General features: G+C 36.3%; 1 protein-coding gene across 1 annotated transcript; it reads right to left on the bottom strand.

Annotated features, from left to right (window-relative positions):
• Positions 1–4,191: 4,191 nt before the first annotated feature.
• LOC101468586 (uncharacterized) lies at positions 4,192–21,634 on the bottom strand. The gene is made up of 17 exons (XM_076882139.1): positions 21,548–21,634; positions 21,075–21,149; positions 20,650–20,748; positions 18,227–18,301; positions 17,881–17,943; positions 17,265–17,339; positions 16,428–16,520; positions 15,264–15,356; positions 12,985–13,059; positions 12,560–12,649; positions 11,180–11,251; positions 10,560–10,640; positions 10,179–10,277; positions 7,526–7,576; positions 7,317–7,370; positions 5,443–5,475; positions 4,192–4,784 (listed from the first exon to the last, which is right to left on the bottom strand). The coding sequence occupies exons 1-16, from the start codon at positions 21,632–21,634 to the stop codon at positions 5,458–5,460; spliced, it is 1,200 nt and encodes a 399-aa protein (XP_076738254.1). The 3' UTR covers positions 4,192–4,784; positions 5,443–5,457.
• Between the last annotated feature and the right edge of the window lie 1,497 nt (positions 21,635–23,131).

Below are 23,131 nucleotides of genomic sequence, written 5' to 3'. Positions count from 1 at the left end.
TGCTGCAAAAAAACAAAACAAAACTAATGCTAGGAAACAAAACTCTTTCTAAGTACCTCGTGAAGCAAAAATAAAAAAGACTAATTGAATGTTCACCTGTGTTCTAGATTCCAGTCAGTCACAGGCCCTTAGAATCATCATCACTCAGTGTTTGAATACAAACAAGGCTGAAAAACGGTTATGTTTGATTTGTCATATAGGAAACAGCTAATCACATGTAATAAAAACAATAGAGTATGTGGTTTAAAGAGACTTCACATGTGAGACATTTATAAATAAAGTTTATACTTTGAATAAATATAGATGATGCATTCTCAGTCTTTCTTACTCTGACTGAGTGCTCATAGCTGTTTTTACTACAAGCCTCATTGATACAATCACACAGACGTTCATAGAGCATTTGGTGTTTAAGCAGTTTAACATTCACTCACACTCTGGTGGATGCATTTGGGCAACATGGCGTTTAATATCTTTCTTAAGGACACTTTGACGTGCAGACTGCAGTAGAGGTCGATATTAATCTTAAACTGCTGTTTGATCTGCAGATTGAATTTAAAGGAAGCGATAAATACTCAAAACCTAAAACAAAGACACAAATATATTGTAACTCATCTGTATGTAAAGAATAGTTTCAGCTGGACTTGTTTTTGCAGTTCATGGTCAGTATCAAACTCCTAACTGCTCTCTTTGTCCTTTACCTGCTCTCTGGTAGAACCACAGTGAGTCAGGCTTCATGTTATTGAAGTCAAACTGCAGGAAGAAGAAGTTTTCATCTGCAGTACAGAGCAGCTGTATTTCAGGCTCAGACATTCAGCTGCAGGACAACATGAAGATTACAGCTGTCTGCTTCACAATGTGTGAGTTCTCTGGTTTTACATATTTCTGTGTACTTGAATAAAACTTTCACAAATTGTTTTAACAGCATTAACACTGGAAACTTATTCAATTACAGTGTTTCTGTCAATCTGGTCGTTGTCATGTTTGTCAGTGTGTTCACAGATGGCATTAAATAAAACTCACTGAAGGTCTGACAGATTAAAATGTCATCATTTATAAATATTTCAGCAGGAGGTCGTGTGCAGAAGTTCATTTGTAACCGAGTTTATATTTGCAGTAACAAACTCTTTGGCTGATAATTTCTTTAATTTTTCAGTGTTACTTGTATTTATTCTGCTGGCCGCACATGTTGAAAACAGGGGTAAGCAGCTGAGCAAGTTTCTCTCTTAATAATAAAAATTAACATTAAAATGAGTGACTATCAATGAGTCCAAAATTTCGTTGCCATGGCAGCTGTTAACTTAAAAAATTGTTCCACTTATTATTTCAGTGTTTTGCTTGCTTGGTTTGAAATGTTACAGATTTCTGTATCAGATAAAAAGTCTTGTTTTTCAGCTGGTTCTGTTGTCCTAGAGAGTCCTGTTGTCCCTGTCGAGGAGGGAAACAATGTGACTCTGCGCTGCAGGAACAAGACAAAGACTTCAAACCTCACAGCTGATTTCTATAAAGATGGCTTCCTCATCGGGAACAGCTACACAGGAGAGATGAGCATCCACAAAGTTTCCAGGTCTGATGAAGGACTCTACAAGTGTAAGATGTTTGATACTGGAGAATCACCAGAGAGCTTGTTGACTGTCACAGGTACAAATTCAGTCATTTTAAATCAGAAATTAAGAGCTAGAATAAATGATAATTTTAGAGTGTAGCTAAATATAATTAAGTGGAGACAATCAGTTTTCCCATTCTGTCATTTAAAGGTGAACCTTATTTGTTTTACAGCAGATGTATTTTTATCATTGCAGCACTTCACAGAGAGACCTGCTCATCTTCTTGTTCTGCCGTCCAGGTGTTCCTAATGTTGAGGACTATTTTCACCATTGTGATGGTGATTCTGCTGCTGTTATTAATAATAATGGATTGGATTTATATAGCGCTTTTCAAGGCACCCAAAGCGCTTTACAATGCCACTATTCATTCACTCTCACATTCACACACTGGTGGAGGAAAGCTAGGGTTGTAGCCACAGCTGCCCTGGGGCAGACTGACAGAAGCGAGGCTGCCATATCGCACCAACACCAGTAGGCGGTGGGGTAAAGTGTCTTGGCCAAGGACACAATGACCAGGACAGAGAGCCTGGGGATCGAACCGGCAACCTTCCGGTTACAGATACGCTTCCCAACCACGGTCGCCCCAGTTAGGGGGATTACTTCACTTTAGAAAACTCAGTGTTACACAGACATATCTGTAAAATGGTATCTGTATTAGTGATGTTCGATTCGTGAACGAATCGTTCAATACTCGAGAATCACTTTACTGACTCGTGAATCATGATTCACAAGGCCAACTGACTCACTGACTCATCCCTGTGCTGTTAGCAAACTAATTCCATTAGTAGAAATATATCTAGCTTATAATTAAAATTGGGGGGGGGGGGGAAACAACAGCCAGTTTCGTAACAAAAGCATTTCTGCTCTGAACTGGAAGAAAAAACCCTGAGTAGAAGCTCACATCAAGGAAATAGCTCCTCGGTTCACAGTAGCATCGCGCTGCTAACATGCTAACAGCACATTTGAGCTACTCACCCCCTCCCTCCTGTGCTGAATCATAGAGCGAGCGAGCGAATCACTCACTCACCCCCTCCCTCCTGGCTCACACCTTCTTCTTCTTCTTGGTTGGCAACCAATGTTGAGGCGCATTACCGCCCCCTGGCTCACAGCGCAGTGGACATTTAGATAAGAAAATATATAGTTGACACACTTAAGGAAAATACTAATAAAATACAAATAAACGAAATAAATGTTTATTAAGCAATTTGGATAGGAAATTGCTTAATTTTAGAAATGTTTTTGCTCTTTTTTTCTCTTTAAAATAGTTGTTTTGGGGTTCATTCATCTTTGCAGTGGGATTTACATGAAAAGGGAAAAAATTAAGTTTGAGTGAAAAAGTAAAATTTTTGCACTCTCTGGTCAACTGACTCAGTGAATCAAATAACTCAAAACACCCGATTCACTTTGGTGAGTGACTCATTAACACCCGATTCAGTAAAAATAATCTAATTTACCATCACTAATCTGTATATAAAGATGACTGATTGATGACTAATGGAGAATGTTCTGGAAGTTTTAACATTTAGATAATAGAACAGTGCAGTAAACTGGACAATTATAAGAGCTACACTATGACAGGTGATTGCAAATATTGTAAAAAATACTTCGACTTCAGTTTTTTTTTTACTATATACTTTTTTTCCTGCAGTATTCTGTTGACTTTGTTGGTTGCTGTTAAACTTGTCATGCACAGAAGAGTTTAAAACCACAGGCCTGCTGAGCATGTTTAAAGACCTCTCAGTATCTCAGTTTACTCAGCGTGTAGTGATTTTAGATGCTGCAGACACTCGAGTAATTTTAGCTTCTTAGAGATAAACCGCACGAGAAAACGTTTGTTCACAGTAGAGTTAAAATACTTCAGTGTGATCATTTCAGTCTCAGCTTGTGGTTTAAGATGTGAATAATACACGTATGTATATATATTGTCACGGACCCGGTTCTGGGGACTCGGGGTCTGTGGGCAGTGGGGACCATGACTGTTGTTATTATTATTATTGTCATTATTATTATCATTTGGTGTGTTGTCTGCACTGCCTCTTATCTCTGTCCACATCCGTATGTAGGCAGTTGTGTGTGTGTTGCTGTTTTCTGTGGCCATGTTACAGGCACTGTCAGGCCTGAGGGGCGTGGCCTAGCTTGAGGACTGCCCACACCTTAAGTCCTTGCCACACACCTGCTCCTCACCTGGGCTCGTCTGGGGAGCTATTTAGAAGAGCGATGGAGCTTCCACCAGCGCGGGATTATTGCAGTTGACTTCACGTCAGTCTTCAAGCACAGTCAGAAAGTGTGAGTGTATGCCTGCTGGGATACATGTGTAACGGCTGCCTCTATTGTTTTCCCTCAGGAGGGATATATATATATATATATATATATATATATATATATACACATATACATACGTGTGTGTGTGTGTGTGTGTGTGTGTGTTATGCACTTGGGCTTGGCTATTGTTTGCCTGACACCCAGTGAAAATGTAATGTATGAGAAAAGAAAGAAACAAAATATGTTTATATATAGCACAGGAAAAACTAGAACTATATTTATTTTAGTAATAAGTTTGAAATTTAGCGTTAAAAACCCAACATAGTTTCTTCCATTTCTCACTTTAATTAACATTTGAACTCAGACGTATATAAACATGGTTTTGAAACACAATAACACAGGTACAGCAACATTACAATTCTATTTGTCTGACACAGAAAAATGAACAAAATATTAACCCTATTAAACACATAGACACAAAAATGTTCCCAGAATAGTGCTTTGGCTCAGGAGTTGTTACCTGATCAAATTTTTATTGATCAGTTGGTTTACTAACTTAAAACAAGTTTAAAATCTTTCAAAAAACAAAATTAAGTTAATAAATCAGCAGTGCATTTTCAGCATATTTTTAGTTGATAAGGTTTATTAGTTTTTCTGTACAACTGAACAAGGACTGAAAAACTTTAGTATTTGGGAATTTTAGATGGATGATAAAAGCTTTTGCTTACTTCACTTAAAGTGTTACAAGTTGAACAACTGATTATTTAAACATGAATCAGTGACATAACAAACAACAAGTTTCTCCATGATGAAGCTCTTTGACTTTTTGACTCCTCAGTTACATGTTGAGCAACTTCTGGATTAGTTTTGATTGGATCATCTCCGAAAGCCAAAGTTAAATAGGTTGCTGCGGGAAACCTGTTGGCATAGATCAATTAGTGTCCTTTGTTTGTAAATACAATTCATCACATCTGTAAAAACTACAGTCAGTAAACGTGGAAGACAGATTTAAAGTGTTTGTCCCAACACCCTCAGCTGCCCTGTAATATTAGTTTTGTTTCTATAGAGCAAAGTAAAAAGTTCAGTGACTATGAGAGTAAAGTTTTATTTTAGGACTTCTGCTCAGAAGTTTATTCTGACAAAAAAAAAAGAACCAAGTCTGTGTGAACCTCGAGGCACTTTTTAAAACAGAAAATTGATAAATGAGGAAGTAACAACAGTAAGTATGGAGATAAGAAACAAACCAAACAGAGCAGAATTCTTAAAATAATGTCCAACCATCCTTCTTCTGATTATCCGGGGCCACGGGATAAACAAGGATTTAAAAATCTAAGTAGATGGCTAAGACGCTATGGCTAAAGAAAAGAAATTAATGGATGTTGAAAAGAAAATTAATCTTTAGCAAACAAACCAAAGGACATCTAAGGTGAGTGTAAGATGATGAATGTAAGGACTCCCAATCATGCTTCAGTAAGAAATGTAAGAAATGTACCCATGATGCACATGTAGGAACCTGTTACATAAAACATGTAGAAAAGAGAGATGATAGCAGGTGTTTCATTTGACAAAGATTTACCTCAGTTTTCTCCTCCTAGAGCTGCTTTACCAACTGGAAGACAGAAGAGAGATAAAAACAAAGCTCGGATTTGAACTATATTCACCACAATTCACTAAAGCTCCAGTTACAGCTTCACTTATACTTAAATATAACTGGCCTGATGTAAAAAAACAAAAACTCCAGAGAAACATTTAAATTTCCATTTAACTCCTCCCAACAACAGTTTAAACTCTTGTCTGTTTATAATTTCTGTTTTATTACAGCAGAGTTGATGGTTTAGTTTCTCACGATTGTTTTCATGCATGTTTCAAGTTGTAATTTCAGTATCAGTATCTGTACCATATAAAAAGAGATGATGGGGAAACATCACAGTAACCTGTTATGTTGGAAACCTTTTGGTTGAGTTTGGAAAAAGATATTTAACCCAGAGAGTAACTGGGGGTTACATTACACCTGAATATAGCATAAATAGTGCTGCTTACAGCTTGTGAACATCTGCTCTGCCACCTCCTAGCAGATCTCAGTCTGTACACCTGACCCCACGAAGAAAAATGAAACAGGTGACAGTGTCAAACTTTAGCTATTTGTCAGGTGAGGCACCTTTGCACCTGACTAACAAGTGCTCTGCAAACCTTAAAGCTAACAGGTGGATTTTCCTGTTTTATAATTGAAGAACCACTGACTGCTTCAGAGATGGACAGTGAAAGTGGACAGTAGATCCTTGTTTTTCTAAACATAAATCTCATTGCTGCAGCTATGGGCAGTACAAAAGTGCCGTCTTAGTCTGATTAGTAGTTAGGTTTTTTCACTAGTTAACTAACACAAACTAATGTCTATTAGCACCAACCAACCAAACAAACTGGTAATATTGTACTTGTACAAGATGGATCTACACATGGTCTAACAAACTATAAGTGAGAACACCTATTTCTTAACTCCAGCATCACAAACAGAGTTAAATCTGCTTAGACACTGTCTGCAGTTTTTGAGAGGATGGCTCCAAAGTTTAATATTTCATGTTTACATTAAAGTCAGAGTTTTCTGTGTCACAGAGGTTTCTCTCTTTTTACCTGGTTAATCACTATGGTAACCTGTGCTGATCACATAAACAGCAGCAGTGTGCATCCATTAATTGTGTGATGCAAAAAAACATAAATACTGCTGAGTCTCTTCTACACTGCAGCAATTAGAAGTCACACAGCAAGAATATCTGTTCAGTCAAATTAAATTCACTTTGATGTGTGAGCAATGTCTCCTCTATCAGACTGTGGGGCAGTGACCTTTATTGTTTAAATGGATCCAGTTTAAAGATTCATAAACCTAATGTGCAGTCGTCACCTTAGACAAGAACACTGAGAGTGCGCTCAGAGATAAAATAATGAACTGGAATTAAAATGTTTATTTTCTGTGTGCTAAATATCCAAGTTAATGACTTTCAGCATTTGTTTTTTTTTTTGAAACATTTTTGCATTTTTTATGTTTAGAAGAAAATTCAGCAGGATTATAACAGAGAGATAAAATCCCTGATTTCTGGACTTTAGTTTTTTCTCCTGCTAGAGCTGATTGTTTAAGTATGAATACTTTTTCTCCAACAGCAGGTGAGAGGACACATGACTGGAGACGTGCTCTTTTATAAGAGATGATATAACAATACATTCACAAACTTCACTAAAGAAAAAAAAATCTGTTTAAAATAAATTAAAACGTGTGTTAAGTAAATATAAAGTGATTGAGGATGTTTTTAAGTTTCAAGTTTGAAAACAGTGAGAACAAACTCGAGCTTCTCTAACAGTTATTTGGTGTCTGAGGTTTGTTCTCATGTGTGATTGTAACCTGAACACGTAGAAAACAGAGATAATAGCAGGTGATTGATTTGGGTGACAAAGATTTACCTCATTGAGATTTTTCTCAGTTTTCTTCTTCTCGTGCTGGAGCTGCTTTACCAACTAAAGAGAGATGAAGACAAAGATCACAGCTATGAACTGAAATATGTTTTTGTGCTGGAAAATTAATGTTTGTGAAGAAATTCCAAATTTGGATTGAATACAAAGAGATAAAAGAGAGATGACAGCAGCGAACTGCTTTGGGTAAAAAGATTTACCTCTTTGAGTTTTCTGTCAGTTTCATCATTCCTCTTCTCAGCCTGGAGCATCTTTTCCAAATAGCAGAGAGAAATGAAAACATCAGTATATTTTTAATGGAAATATTCTTCTAATCACTTTTGCAATATCCTAATTTATTTAGATTAGTTTATTTCTTAATGTAGTAAAACAGCTGTCATTCTTATGTAGATCACCAGTCAAAGGTTTTAGAACACATCTTATTTTTAAGTGTTTAACTGGTCCCTCAAATCCTACATTTTCCTCTCAGCATCTCGTCTTCTCTTTGTCCTGATGAAGCTGATGCTAATTATAGAATCATTTTTCTCTGACTGCACATTAAAAGACATGAAAAAAGTCTCATGCGTTGACATTTTGTGAGTGCTTTCTGTCATTTTTCAGGCCTGCTTATAGAAAAATATGACTAAAACAACTCGTGTATTTGAATTTCAATAAATGTTATTTAATTAAAAACTTCCCATCTATCAATTTCCTTACACTAATCCAATTTACATAAATCAATTCATCAATCAATAACTAAAAGTATTGGGGCTAACACTACCGTGTTATGGGGTATTTTTGAACTTGTGTTTCTTGTTTCTCAATAAAAAGTCAAAAATTAGCAGGTTGGTCACATCAAACAAATCATATCAGCATCATAATTTCATACGTCCATGTTTATCTGTCTTCTGAGCAACACTTTCATATTGAGTCTTCACTATTGGGGTTGGCACAACTCAGCTCTGTGTACTTTGAGTTCAGTTTATGAACTTGAACCACAACAAATAATGGTCCCATTTACTTTGACATCTGATAGCACATTTCTTATTACTGTCAACATTTATAGAATAATTATGAATTTCAATATAACCACAACTTTTATAAGGATACTGTTTAAATGAAATGAACATCTGCAATAGTCTTACTCTTGTGTTTATCTTTTCACACACAGTTAATCCAATCAAACGTAATAATAAAATAATAAAATCCCCCCCTCTTGAGTCTACTCGTTTCTGTCAACCAATGACAGCAGCACCATCACACCAAGCAAAGAAATCATGCATGTAAGTGAAACAGCAGTGCTTTTTGTCTGAATGAAAAGCTGGAACAGAGCTGATCCTCTACATCAGACATCAGGCAGAACGTGGACCAGATCTGGACCCAGTGTTGAGATTTCTCTGTAAAGTCGAGACTGTTTAGTCAGGATTTAAACCGAAAAGGGACAATTCAAGCGTTTTGTCTCTTTAATTAATTTTTCTGAAGTTAAGCACTTAATCTAAATGTGGGCAGTTTTCATATTTATATGGTGAGAATTTCAGCAGGCACACATACATATCTGTTCAGTTTTATGTTGTGTCACCAAAGCTGTTTTTGAATTATGTGTTAAAAGGTTTTGAAATGCACAATCATATGAAAATATCTGGGAACCTCTCTCCCTGCATAAATATTCACTCTTCATTCAACAAAAAGATAACAGTGGCATGTATTTCATTTCCTCCTCATTTCCTACATCTGAGTACTGGAGTGTTTCACAAACATCTATTTTTAGTGAAGCAGTATTTAGACGTACAGAATGGAGTTAGTTGTAAAAGCTGGCTGTGCAACAATTTGAGTATCGTTGTAATTTTACTGATTTGAATGCATGGAACTGTTCAATACTGATTACTTGCAACACTAAATCAGTTGGATTAGCTTGTTAATCCTTGAACTTCATAGGCAAGCATGTCCAATCATAAGAAAATGTATTTAAGGTGGAAACTTTCAAGTTGTGCTTCTCTTTGACACTGAACACTGACAGAACTGGATTCTCAAAGTAATTCTCAAAAGATCTGAAAACAAAGATTGTCAGTACTGTGGTTCAGAGGGAGGCTGCAAAAACATCTCTTAGAGGTTTGAACTCAGTTTCAACTATAAGGACAGTAATCAGGAAATAGAAGAGCACAGGCACAGCTGTGGTTGAACTCAGGTCAGGCCAAGAAAATTACAGGAGCTGCACATGCAGCGGACTGTCAGAATGAATCACCTCCAAAACCCTGCAGAGCATCTTGGTGTTGTATTTGTACATATGTATGGGAGGGTAATGAAAAGAAGGCCTTTCTGCACTCACACCACAAACAGAACTGCTGGTTGTATAAAAGCTCATTTAGATGAGACAGATTGAAACTGTGCTGTGGAAGAATAACACCACATTCCCCTGACTTGGATGTCATTGAAAATTTGTGGGATAATTTGAAGCAGGCTGTTGATGCTTTTTTGCTTTTTTGTATGGAAGAAGGATCAAACATGCCTTCATCTAAGATCCAGACACTCATCAAAGACTATCCGAGGTGTCTTGAATTATATTTGCAAATGAAGCTCAATTAAGTGTTGATGTGCTTAAGTGTTAACAAAAATAATGAGACATTATGATCATCTGGATCTTCGCATCAAGAAGTTTTCTCTAACTGGACTCTCTACATTTCAGTTTAATAACAATAATAATAATAAATCAGTGTGTGGTGGGGTAATGTTTATTAATATTGTACAATTTGATGAAAATACTGACACTAACTGTATATGTTCTGAATGACAATAATGTGGTTATTCTGTTCTATTCTGCATTACCAAAGAGAGTCGAGTCAGCAAATTCTCATTGAGTATAAAGGAAACACAAACCTCCCAATTTTGGGACTCCATCTGCTTCTTCAGATTCTCTGCTGTGTCTTTCACCTCCTGGAGCTGATCGATGATTTTACTATCTGTCTCAGCCTGGAGCTGAAATGTTACATGAGGAAAGAGCAGAAGAAAGAAACAATCATGTTTAAGACAATAATGATAACACAACCAGAGTCAAATAAAAGCTGTATTATGTAAATAGTGTTCATCAGTGCTGCTGATTTAATGAATTATGTAAAACGCTGCGTCCAGATGATTTAAATTTAATATAAATTTATTCATTTATATAGAAGAGTCTGACGGTGAGTAAATATTGATGTATGTAATTATTCAGTTCAGTAAAGTCAGTAAATTCAGAATCTTTATAACAGAAAGACAAACCTGAAGCTGCTTCAGCTTCTCTGCTGTTTTTTTGTCCTGCTGGAGCTGTTTGATGATTTCACTGTCTGTCTTACCCTGGAGCTGAAATGTTACATGAGGAAAGAGCAGAAGGAAGAAATGTTCATGTTTAAGACACAATCATGATAACACAACCAGAGTTAAATAAAATCTGTAAATAAAAGCTGTATTATGAAAATATAAGTTGGAAAATATAAATAAATATTTGTAAATAACTGAAGATGGTAAGGAAATATCTTAGTTTCAATGTAGTGTCTCTGAAACTAAAACCAGGTTTTACTTTTTACTTACTAATACTTTGCACGCACAGCCCAATGTTCATTAGTGCTGCTGATTTAATGAATTGTGTAAAACTCTGCGTCCAGATGAACAGAATCAACTTTCTGGGAATACGCATGGACAATTTTTTCCTATATACTTACATATATATGTCCTGGATTTTTTATTTTATTTAACTGAGAAACGTAGATTTAAATTTAATATAAATTTATTCATTTATATTAAAGAGTCTGACAGTGAGTAAATATTGATGTGTGCAATTACTCTATTCATAAATAGAGCTGGGTCAGTAAATTCAGAATGTTTATAACAGAAAGACAAACCTGAAGCTGCTCCAGCTTCTTTGCTGTTTCTTTGTCCTGCTGGAGCTGTTTGATGATTTCATCTGTCTTACCCTGAAATGTTATATGAAGAAAGAGCAGGCGGAAGAAATGTTCACCTTTAAGACACAATATTAATAACACAATAGGATTTAAATAAAGCTAGAAATAAAATCTGTATTATGTAAATATAAGCTGGATAATATAAATTAATATTTGTAAGGAAATATCTTTTGTTCAATTTAGTTTCTAAAACTAAAACCAGCTTTTACTTTTTCCTTACTAATTATATGCACAAAGGTGAAACATATTTTGCTTTATGCTTGCTTAGCAACTATTGATGCAGAAGGTGTTAAAGATAAGCATGCCATGAATAAGTCGACAGGAAACATCTGGAGGGTGAGACAGCCATATAGGGTAAAATGTTGTTGAACACGGAAACTTGTTTAACTGTCATTAATTATAACTTATATTCTTTATTGACGCGAAAAGGGGCGTGAACCCTGACATAATAAAACTATTTTAAAAGTTTGCTTTGAGCGGAGATCTGTGTTGACAATGTAGTGCTGCGTATCTTCCCACACGTGTGTTTAATAAATTGAATAAATGCTTAAATAAAAAGGATATCGAAGAATAAACATGATATAAAAATTATATAATTCCCACAACACATCAGTTCTGCTGATTTTTTTAATTGATTATATAAATCTACTGTTCATAAGGTCGGGGAAACCTGCAGTCAGCTGAAGCTGACGAAGAAGTTACTTGGATGAGTGACAAAACGTTTCTCCCACTGAAAACGTTACGTCCAGATGAACAGAATCAACCTTTTGGGAATATGAATGCACACTGTTTTTTCTTACATGTATCAATCAGTCAATCTTTATTTATAAAGCACTTTTCATACAAAGTGCTTTACATGGTTAAAGGCAGCCCACCCCACCTCGCCCTCCAACTCACTCCCCACACTCTCATTAACATAAACGATCATGGATACATACATATTTTATAAAAAGATAAAATAATTAAGAATGGGATACAATATAAATATAAGAAAAGTAAGAAGATAAAAAATGACCAAGAATAAAATCAATAAATATTAGTAAAACCTAAATTAATAATATAAATAAAATAACAGGATAAATAAGCATAAAATAAATAAACGTTAAGTAAAAGCTAAATTAAAAAGCTTAATTTTTAATTTTTAAGCTAAATTAATTATATCTGGGATTTTTTAAAATAATTTAGATGCTAAGATTTTGATTTATTGATTCATTTATACTGTACAGTCTGATGGTGAGTAAATATTGATGTGTGCAATTATTCTATTCATACAGAGAGTTGGCTCAGTAAATTCAAAATGTTTATAATGGAAACACAAACCTCCTGATTTTGCTTCTCCAGCTGCTTCAGTTTCTCTGCTGTTTCTTTCACCTCCTGGAGCTGATTGATGATTTTAGTATTCTCCTTCCACTGCAGGTGAAATGTTACATGAAGAAAGAGCAGAAGGAAGAAATGTTCATGTTTAAAACACAATCATGATAACACAACCAGAGTCACATTAAAGCTGTATGATGTAAATATAAGGGAGCTGATGTAGCATGATGTTAACAACATTAAGTGTTGTGGGATGATGTCAACAATCTTGCAGTGGTAGGATTTCAAAGTTGTGTTTGGTTAATGATACAGAAGCTGCTGCTGGACAAAACTGCAGGAATATAAGTGCACAGGTCTGTGATCATTGGGAGGATGACAGCATCACATGTGTCCATGTTTACCTCTGTGTGCTGAGAGATGCTTTCACTGACCTTTGAGTCCAGTGCAGGAAATATCTGCAGCACCTTCTGAATGAATTCATCCTTCTCCCTCTCAGATTTGATCATCTGTCAGAAAAAAAGACAGACATATGTATGTATGTTTCTGCAGCACTTTGTTTATAAAAGTAACAAAATTATTGAAGCTTCACACTGTGAGTAACATGTTTCCAACCGTACTCAGTCTGATTGGTGGTTTTCTATTTTTTTAATGATACACACTGTATAGAATAAAATTTCTCTACTTTGTCTAAGAGAAACCAAGATTGCGTCAGTGTGTACAGCCTCTGCCGGAGGTTTCTTCCTGTTAAAGGGAGTTTTTCCTTCCCACTGTCGCCAAAGTGCTTGCTCATAGGGATCATATGATTGTTGGGTTTTTCTCTGTATCTACTGTACAATATAAAGCGACTGACTCAGGAGACTCAGCTCTGTTTTTGCTTTTGGATCTGACCGCTGCCTTTGATACTGTTGACCACAGCATCTCCATCTCATGATTGGAGCATTGCAGCATCAAGGTCATTCCATCAGAGTGGTTCAGGTCTTACCTGTCTGACAGGACTTTCTCTGTGAGCTTTGGAGATTTTATCTCTTCCTCAGCTCCCCTTACTTGTGGTGGCCAATTTTATTATCTATTTTTATGCTGCTTCCAGGTCTAATTTTTTGGAAAATATAACATGTTTCCATTCATATGCCAATGATACTCAGATCTGTCTTCAACTGAACAGAAACTGTTCTGCCCTACCTGAACCCTTACTTCAGTGTCTTGGTGAAGTTAAAGCCTGGATGTCTTCTAACTTTAATAAGAACAAAACCAAAGTGATAACTTTGGGACCAAGTTGCAATCCCAGCACCTCTCTTGTTAACCTGCACAGTATTAAACCTTTTATAAAATTGCATGCCAAAAATGTGGGGGTTATAATTGACAGAAAGTTTGCATTTGAAAAAACAGATTAGCCCAGCGGTCTTTTTCCAACCTTATATCTATCTCTGAAATAATTTTTATCTTTTACAAACTTTGAACAGGCGATCCATGCTTTTATTACATCCCAGCTGGACTATTGTAACTCCTTATATGTTGGAGTTGACCAGAGCTGCTTTGTAAGACTGCAGTTGGTCCAAAATGCCACAGCTCATCTTCTGACACGAACTACACATTTCCTCGGTGCTTGCCTCTCTTCACTGGCACACTGTTCACTTCAGAATTTATTTGAACATTTTATTGTTAACTTACAAAGTTAACTTACAGCGGCCTTTTTTTAAACTGAGGTGAAATCATTTTTATCTTTTAAAAACTTTGAAAGGATGATCCATGCTTTTATTACATCCTAGCTGGAGACCAGCTGCAGTTGGTCCAGATGCTGCAGCTCGTCTTCTAACACGAACTAAACGACTTCCCATATTTCCCCGGTGCTTGCCTTCACTTCAGAATTAATTTTAAAATTTTATTGTTAACTTACAAAGCCCTGAAGGGACAGGCTCCCAGGTATTTATCTGACCACCTTCTAGGTCTCTAAGATCAAATGATCTTTTGCTTTTAGCCATACAAAGGTCAAAGCTGGTTCACAGAGGTGATTGAGCGTTTGGGGTCGTAGCTCCTAAACTGTGGAATAATCGACGCCTACACATCAGACAGACTCCTACTGTCAATCTTTTAAATCTTATCTTAAAATACATTTGTATTCACTGGCTTTTAATAGAGTATGAGAGTTATTTGGTATTTGATGTTTGGTACTAATATTACAAGTTATTTTACTAGTTATTTTGTATTTTTGTAAATCACTTTGATCAACATTGCTGTTGTAATGAAATGTGCTATAGAAATAAATAAATGATAAAGAATCTAAATTATGTAAAGTCACAAACTCATAAAATCTAAACTCAACCAAAACTGCTGAGGGTTGGTGCTTCAGCCTATGAACTGTAATCAGTTAGAAAAGTTAGAAAACACTCTGATTTGATGGGAAAAACATTTTTCTACTTTACTGAAGAGTTGATTGTTTCATCCTCTTTCATCAACATCTAAAAATCCCTGTACAGGGAGGAAGGTGACTGTTTATTTACTGAGATCAACAGCAGCATGTGTAGCTTCCAAATCCATATTTAAAATATATTTTACACCTTTACATTTAGTTTTATTTATTTATTCATTTATTTATTTATTTATCTAAATAGTCTGTTAGTGTGTAAATACTGATTTGGACTATTATTTTATTCATAATAATTCATCAGAGCTGAGTCAGCAAATTCAGAATATTTATGATGAAAAGACAAACCTGCTGATTTTTGGACTCCAGCTGAATCTTCAGGATCTCTGCTACTTGTTTCAACTGCTGGAGCTGATGGATGGTTTCAGTTTTCTCCTCCGACTGCAGGTGAAATGTTACATGAAGAAAGAGCAGAAGGAAGAAATGCTCTCTACTGAGACCAACAGGAGACTTTTCAGATTGAAATCTAAACTAGAAAACTGAAACTTGTTGTTTCTAACATGTGAATGACAATCAGATCAGGAACGATCCTTTTACACAGCAGTGAGTCTGTTCCTCTCCATCAGCCTATGACAGCAGCACCATCACACAAAGCCAACAAATCATGTATGTAAAGTGAAGCAGCAGCTTTAGTTTAATGAGAAGCTGAAACACAGCTGATCCTCTGCATGATCACAAACACCAGAAGTGAAGTTTCTGCTTTGACTGTCATGGTCCTGAGTCAGTGACACAGTGGTTCCAGGTCTCTGGACTTTATAATGTTTGAATATTCTATGTTGGTTTCATTTATTTTATGCTTTAAGTGTGTTTAGGTTAGAATAAGCCTTCCCTCTGTGTTCTCCGTCCTCTCGTGTCTAGTTCTGTTTGTTATTTGTGTCTCAGTCTTGTCTCCATGCTTATTTGCCTTTCTGGTCCCCAGTCATGTCTCTCTGTCTCATTTGCACTCAGTGTGTCTCAGTGTGTGTTTCTCATGTTTCCTGTTTTATTCTGACAGTCTCCTGTCCTGTGTGCATCATGTCCAGCTGTGTTCTCCGAGTGTCTCCTCTCTGCCCTGATGTCCTCTTGTGTATATGATGTATGTGTCTCATCTATTTGGTGTTGTGAGCTCGGTCTAGCTGTGTGTCTTGTCTGTTTAGAAAGTTTCTGTAGTAGTATTCCAAAGAGTTAGTTCCCAGTTCATGTTCACGTCACCTGTTTTCTGGGAATTTAGCAATAAAACTATTTCCAGCACAGTTTTGCCTGAGAGTCCACAACTCTGCCTCCCACAGAAAATTTACCATGACATTGACTGAGGTTTGGTTGTAGACTGCCTCAATATCATGTATGGATGATATATTTAGACCTTTAGATTTAGATTTGTTTATTTTTCGTTTATACTGTAAAGTCTGCTGGTGAGTAAGTACTGATGTGCACTTTTATTCTATTCAATTATAGAAAAATGGAAAGACAAACCTCATGAGTTTGGAGCTGCAGCTGCTTCTTCAGGTCTTCTGCTTTTTGTTTCACCTGCACGAGCTGTTCGATGATATCAGTGTTCTTCTTCCACTGCAGGTGAAATGTTACATGATGTTAACAACATTTTTTTATTTTATTTATTTATTACTTATATATAAGGAACCCCATTAGCTTCCACAACAGTGATTGCTGGTCTTCGTGCACAATGCATAAAAATCAAAAACCCTCTTACAATATTTACAATAATCAAAAACTGTGTAAATAGATTTTTATTTTTTTTAAATTAGGAATAGTAGCTAGTTCTCTAAGGCAGTTATAAGGCAGTTTATTCCTCTTAAAATATGCTCTCAATATAATGATTTTTTTTTTAAATTGCTTTTGGATCAAGGAATTTCTAAATTGCAGTTTGTTACACACCGTGTAGCATGATTGTGTATTTCATATGATACTGCAGCTGAGCAGAGAAAACATGTGTTGTGTTTAACAGTGTTGCTTTCTTTATAAATAAAAAGAAGCCAAAGTGTAATTTAGTTTGTACTGGAAGCTAAAAATGTTTATTATCTATTCGATCGTGCATTAATTACATCTTATTTAGACGGAGCATTTCCTAACCACAGCTATGGCCTGTCTCATTTTCTTAATGACAGAGTCTCTATGCTGAGACCATGAGGTGGTGATTTATAGTAACACCAAGTAGTTTAATCTGGGTGATCCAGCTATGAAGAGAATCAGTTGTGGACTGTTGACTAAACTCTACTTCCAGTTAACATAGATTTAGGTTTAGATGAACTAGAATCGTGTTATTTTCACTTACTGAGCGATGCTTTCACTGACCTTTGTTTCCAGTGTAGGAAATGTTTTCATCAGCTTCTGAATGATTTCATCCTTCTCCCTCTCAGATTTGAACATCTGTCAGAAAGAAAGACAGATGTTGATGTTTCTGCAGTGCTTAGTTTATAAAAGTGACAAAATTATTGAAGCTTCACACTGTGAGCAACATGTTTTGTGGTGATCTGTATGAAACAAAACCTACACACAATATTCGAAGCACATAGTGCACACTGTGGGAATTTACGACTGTGTTTTAGGCTCTGATATCTATTCTGTATGACTTAAAGCAGTTATGACATGGTGTGATTTTCTCCCCCAATAAAGGAATATTTCATATATCAGTCTACTCTTCATTCTATCAGAAACAGTTTTCTGGTTGTAAACTGTCTCAACACGTTTAAACTCAAAGATCCAAAGATTCTGTGATAATATGCATATCATAGAATCTTTGTCATATGCTAATAATAACTCACTAATAATATGCAGAGAGACTTTTTAATGTTCTTAAATAAATATAGCCTAGAATTTTTTTTCTACACATATTGTAGAAAAATACTGGTGTGCACTTTGATTCTACAAATTCAGTCAACAAATTCATAATGTTTATGGAAACACAAACCTCACGACTTCTGGACTCCAGCTCAGCCTTCAGCAGCTCTGCTGCTTGTTTCACATCCTGGAGCTTTTTTTACACAATAATGAAACAACCAGAGTCACATTAAAGCTGTATGATGTAAATATAAGGGAGCTGATGTAGCATGATGTTAACAACATTAAGTGTTGTGGGATAATGTCAACAATCTTGCAGTGGTAGGATTTCAAAGTTGTGTTTGGTTAATGATACAGAAACTGCTGCTGGACAAAACTGCAGGAATATAAGTGCATAGGTCTGTGATCATTGTGAGGATGACAGCATCACATGTGTCCATGTTTACCTCTGTGTGCTGAGAGATGCTTTCACTGACCTTTGAGTCCAGTGTAGGAAATGTCTGCAGCATCTTCTGAATGAATTTATCCAGCTCCATCTCAGATTTGATCGTCTGTCAGAAATAAAGAAAAACAGATGTTGGTGTTTCTGCAGCACTTTGTTGATAAAAGTGACAAAATTATTGAAGCTTCACACTGTGAGCAACATGTTTTAACTATTGTGTCCTCTTACTCAATTTGATTGGTGCAATTTCCAGATAACTGAAGGTCCCACGTTCATCAGTTCAGACAATAATACACAAGTATAAAAACATGGGAACGTACAACTGTCATACTGCTCGTGTAGGAGACAGATTCTGAGTCCAAAAGAGGAACATTTTTGTGTGAAATGTGCAAAACAAACCCAGGACATCAGGTAAAGACCTTGTGAAGATGCTGACTGACACTAGAAAAACAGCATCACTGAGTGAGTCCTGTACCACGAGCTGAAAGGTCACTCTTGGAGGAAAAAGCCATACTTGAAAACCATCATAAAAAAGTCAGACTACAGTTTGCAACATGGGGACAAAAATCTTAATCTTTGGGGACATGTCCTGAGGTCTGACCAAACAAAAACTGAACTGTAATGATAAACTTTATATTTGAGGAAAAAGGAGGAAGCTTTGAAGCCTCAGAACAACATCCCAACTGTGAAGTGTGGGGGCGACAGCATCATGTTGTGGAGCTGTTTTGCTGCAGAAGGGACTGATGCATTTCACAAAATAGATCACGTAAACAGTACATGCTTAAGCAACATCTGAAGACATCAGCCACAACGTTGAACCTTGGTTGTAAACTGGTCTTCCGAATGGACAATGACCCCAAACATACCTCCAAATTAGTTACAAAGTGTTTTAAAGACAACAAAGTCAGTGTGTCGGAGTGGCCATCACAAAGCCCTGATCTCAGTCCCACAGAAGATTTGTGGGCAGCACTGAAAAGGTGAGTGACAGCAAGAAGGCCTACAAACCCGACCCAGTTACACCAGTTCTGTCTCTCAGTGAGCCCAGATTCCAGAAAACTGTTGAGAAAGTTTGTGGAAGGAAATCTGAAACGTTTGGCTGAAGTGAAACAGTTTGACAGTAATTCTACTAAATACTAAGAAGTGCATGTATGCTTCTGACTCTGATGAAAGTAATAAAAAACCTACAACAAATATCTTTCTCTATTCGGACATTTCACAAATACAAAAAATATGTTAACAAAAAATGTTACTCTGATTTGATGTTTGACAGTAAAGCAAAATGTTTTTTTCTGAAGTGTCTGTAAATATCTGGTTCCAGCTGCATCTTTAATATAACGAACATGTGCAGGATTCTCACTCCTGTCTTTGTCTCTTCACACACAGTTAATCACATCAAACGTAACAATAAACAGAAACTTTAAATCTCACTTCCACTTAATGCTATTTGATCAGGTGTGTGATAAGGTCAATATTTAATAAGGAATAAGTTCAAATTTCAACAGCACAAAATGCCCTCAGTTTAAAAAATAAATAAAAAAAATCAAACTTTCTACTTTACTGTGAAGCAGGTTTTACAGTGTTTCATCCTCTTTTACCCTCATTGTGCTTTTGGTATGTGGCTAAAGTTTGTTAAACAAAGAATGAGTGAAGGTTCTACATCCTGCTTCCTACAACTGAACAGATAAAGACTGTATCCACACGATGGCCATAAAGGAGCAACATGTTCTTATCCCAAAGTGTAACATATCGACACTGTGACAAATCGTCGGTATGTTGCGCTTTCGCCCACCCAACATGTCTGTGTGTTACACGTTTGGAAACATGAGAACCGTGTGGAATGAATCTACACATGTACATTTATTTTACTTTATCATCGCTTTGAAAAACACTGTCTGACACGATTAAGGCTGTGGTTCGAGTTAGGCCTGGAATAAACAGCTGGATCGTGTCTTACCACCAGGAGCGTATCATAGGGACACTGAAGGTTTGTTGTAGAACCTTTTGCCTCAGGATGTGACAAAATGCTGGCATGTTACACGTTGGGAAAGAGAGCGGTCTCAAAGGAGATGTTATTATTTTGCTTCTTTGTCACTGCTTGTAAGAACCTTGTTCATGCTGTATTGATCCCTTTGCAAAGGTTTCAACTTTCTTTTAAAAAATCTCAGAAAATCACTTTGATTTATTTTTTCCACAACATACAAAAAATCTCTGTGCAGAGAAATTTCTGCTGTGACTGATGCTTGGCTGTAGACTGCCTCAACATGCAGATCTTAAACTGAATGGGGAGGGTTAGGACAATGAGACCCTGAGATCCAGCACATATTCTTACTTGGATACATCCTGGATTCTTTTTTATATTTCAGACCTTCAGATTTGGTGAGTAAATATTGATGTGCATTATATTCATGAAGAGAGTTGAGTCAGCACATTTTGAATGTTTACAACTGAAAGACAAACCTCGTGAGAATTCTTCTCCAACTGATTCTTCAGTTTCTCTACTCTGTCTTTCACCTCCTTGAGCTGTTTGATGTTTTCAGTTTTCTTCTCTGACTGCAGCTGAAATGTTACATGAAGAAAGAGCAGAAGGAAAAAATGTTTATGTTTAAGACACAATAATGAAACACAAACAGTCACATTAAAGCTGTATGATGTAAATATAAGGGAGCTGATTTAGCATGATGCTAACAACATTAAGTGTTGTGGGACGATGTCAACAATCTTGCAGTGGTAGGATTTCAAAGTTGTGTTTGGTTAATGACACACAAACTGCTGCTGGACAAAACTGCAGGAATATAAGTGCACAGGTCTGTGATCATTGGGAGGATGACAGCATCACATGTGTCCATGTTTACCTCTGTGTGCTGAGAGATGCTTTCACTGACCTTTGAGTCCAGTGCAGGAAATATTGCCATCAGCTTCTGAATGATTTCCTCCTTCTCCCTCTCAGATTTGATCATCTGTCAGAAAAAAAGACAGACATATGTATGTATGTTTCTGCAGCACTTTGTTGATAAAAGTAACAAAATTATTGAGGTTTCACATTGTGAGCAACATGTTTATGTATAGAAATACTTTAACAGACAACAAATAAACAAAATAATTGTCCTTCCTTACTCTGCAACTGCAACAATGGAAGGCAAAACACATGTGTGTGATTACACAATGCAATCACACATTCATTCATAAAAAGTTAATAAATTAAGTTCTATATAGAAATAAGAGAATTTGAATGAATTAGACATTTGGTGTCAAATAAACAAAATGATATATAAAGTTTCCTTCATAACTCTTTACAATACAGAGATAAAGAGAATTTTGTCAGCATATTAAAAATGTTTACAGTGGAAGAACAAACCTCGTGACATTTGGACTTGAACTGATTCTTCAGTTTCTCTGCTGCTTGTTTCTCCTGCTTGAGCTGATTGATGGTTTCAGCATTCATGTGAAATGTTACATGAAGAAAGAGCAGAAGGAAGAAATGTTCATGTTTAAGACACAATAATGAAAACACAACCAGAGTCACATTAAAGCTTTAAATAAGAGCTGAATTATGAAAATATAAGTTGGTTCACATTAATAAGTAACAATTTATTTATTTAAATGTTTTATTTGAATTATCTAAATAATTTAAATAAATGAAGGCCCAAAGGATATATTTGATTTTGAATGTAGTGTCTCCAAAAATAAAAGCAGATTTTACTTAAACACACTCACACACAAAATATAACATTTATAAAATCTGATTTATAAAACGAAACAACTGTTTTGTGTTTGTTGGTAAAAATTAACAGCATCAATGTCAGAATTAAATGTAAAAACATAAAAGTATCTTTTTGACTTTTTCCTTTGTTTCTTCATCCCTCTTTTCCTCATCCTTGAGTTTATTTTCCAGCTGCAGACAGGACGAAGAAACATCACCGTTTTTAACAGAGAAACAATGTTGTTTTAGTACTTTATGCTTTTCGCTTATGCACAAATGACAGGATTTATTTATTTATTTAGGAGAAAGACCTGATTGACTCTGGATAAAGCTGCTACACTGGCAACACAAACGGAATTTGCAGTTCAACAAACTAAGTCCATGGAAAGAGCACTTCAGCGATACACCACTACAACCACCTGATCTTCAACTGGTTACATACACAAAGAAAATAATTCCTGTGTTAGGCTGAACATCACCCTTTTAGGCAACACTGTTCTACCTGCTGCTCCTACTGCTTCTGTGATCTCTACAAACACATCACCTGCTTCCTGCATCCCTGCTGCCCAGATATTGACTGTGTGCATAAAGTGAAACAACTCTGAAAAACAACTCTCATGCCTCCAAACGAGGCAGAATTTTCTTGTAAAACAAAGGGGGGCCTACCAAAAACAAGTTTGGGAACCACTGCTGTAGACAAACACCAGGGTCCTCTCTGATGATGGCCGCCGCCCTCATATCTTATATACACACAGACACAAAGATGTTCCACAACTCTTACATGTTGCCTCGTCTCACCTTCCCTTCAAGGAGAGACATTTACGACTGTTTTTCACTGAGCTGTTGCCTCCCTTCTTCCACAGATGATCTATCTATCTATCTATCTATCTATCTATCTATCATCTAACCCCCCACAAACCTGAATGTCTCTGACTTACTGCCGCGGCCGCTGTGTGTGTGTGTGTAGAACACATGTGATAGAACATAAGACACGTTTGTGAAGCTAACCTAAGTGACAAAATGATACAACTGTTACTAAAGTGATATGGTTAAAAAATGTGATCAATACATAGAATAAAGAAATTTCCACCACATGACACAGAGAAACCTGCAGCGTTTGCTTCCCCCAAACTGTCTGCAACAGAACAAACGTTTTCTACTGTTGAAAAAGAAGCTCTTTCTTGTGTGTGGACTGCAGAGAAAAGGAGAACATATTTGTGAGGCTGATGTTTCACGAGG

The sequence above is a fragment of the Maylandia zebra genome, linkage group LG3, assembly GCF_041146795.1.
Source record: "Maylandia zebra isolate NMK-2024a linkage group LG3, Mzebra_GT3a, whole genome shotgun sequence".
Lineage (NCBI taxonomy): Eukaryota > Metazoa > Chordata > Actinopteri > Cichliformes > Cichlidae > Maylandia > Maylandia zebra.
Note: the sequence above shows the minus strand (reverse complement) of the source record. Positions and strands in the feature narration are given on the sequence as shown.

What these genes read in the sequence shown, in the direction of transcription:
- LOC101468586 (XM_076882139.1), bottom strand. Translation starts at nt 21,634, where the DNA reads ATGAATGCTGAAACCATCAATCAGCTCAAGCAGGAGAAACAAGCAGCA. An exon ending in TGGAGAAGAATTCTCACGAG is followed by an intron (nt 18,302 to 20,649) that starts GTTTGTCTTTCA and finishes TATTTCTGACAG; the next exon opens with ACGATCAAATCTGAGATGGA. An exon ending in TGGAGTCCCAAAATTGGGAG is followed by an intron (nt 7,577 to 10,178) that starts GTTTGTGTTTCC and finishes TATTTGGAAAAG; the next exon opens with ATGCTCCAGGCTGAGAAGAG.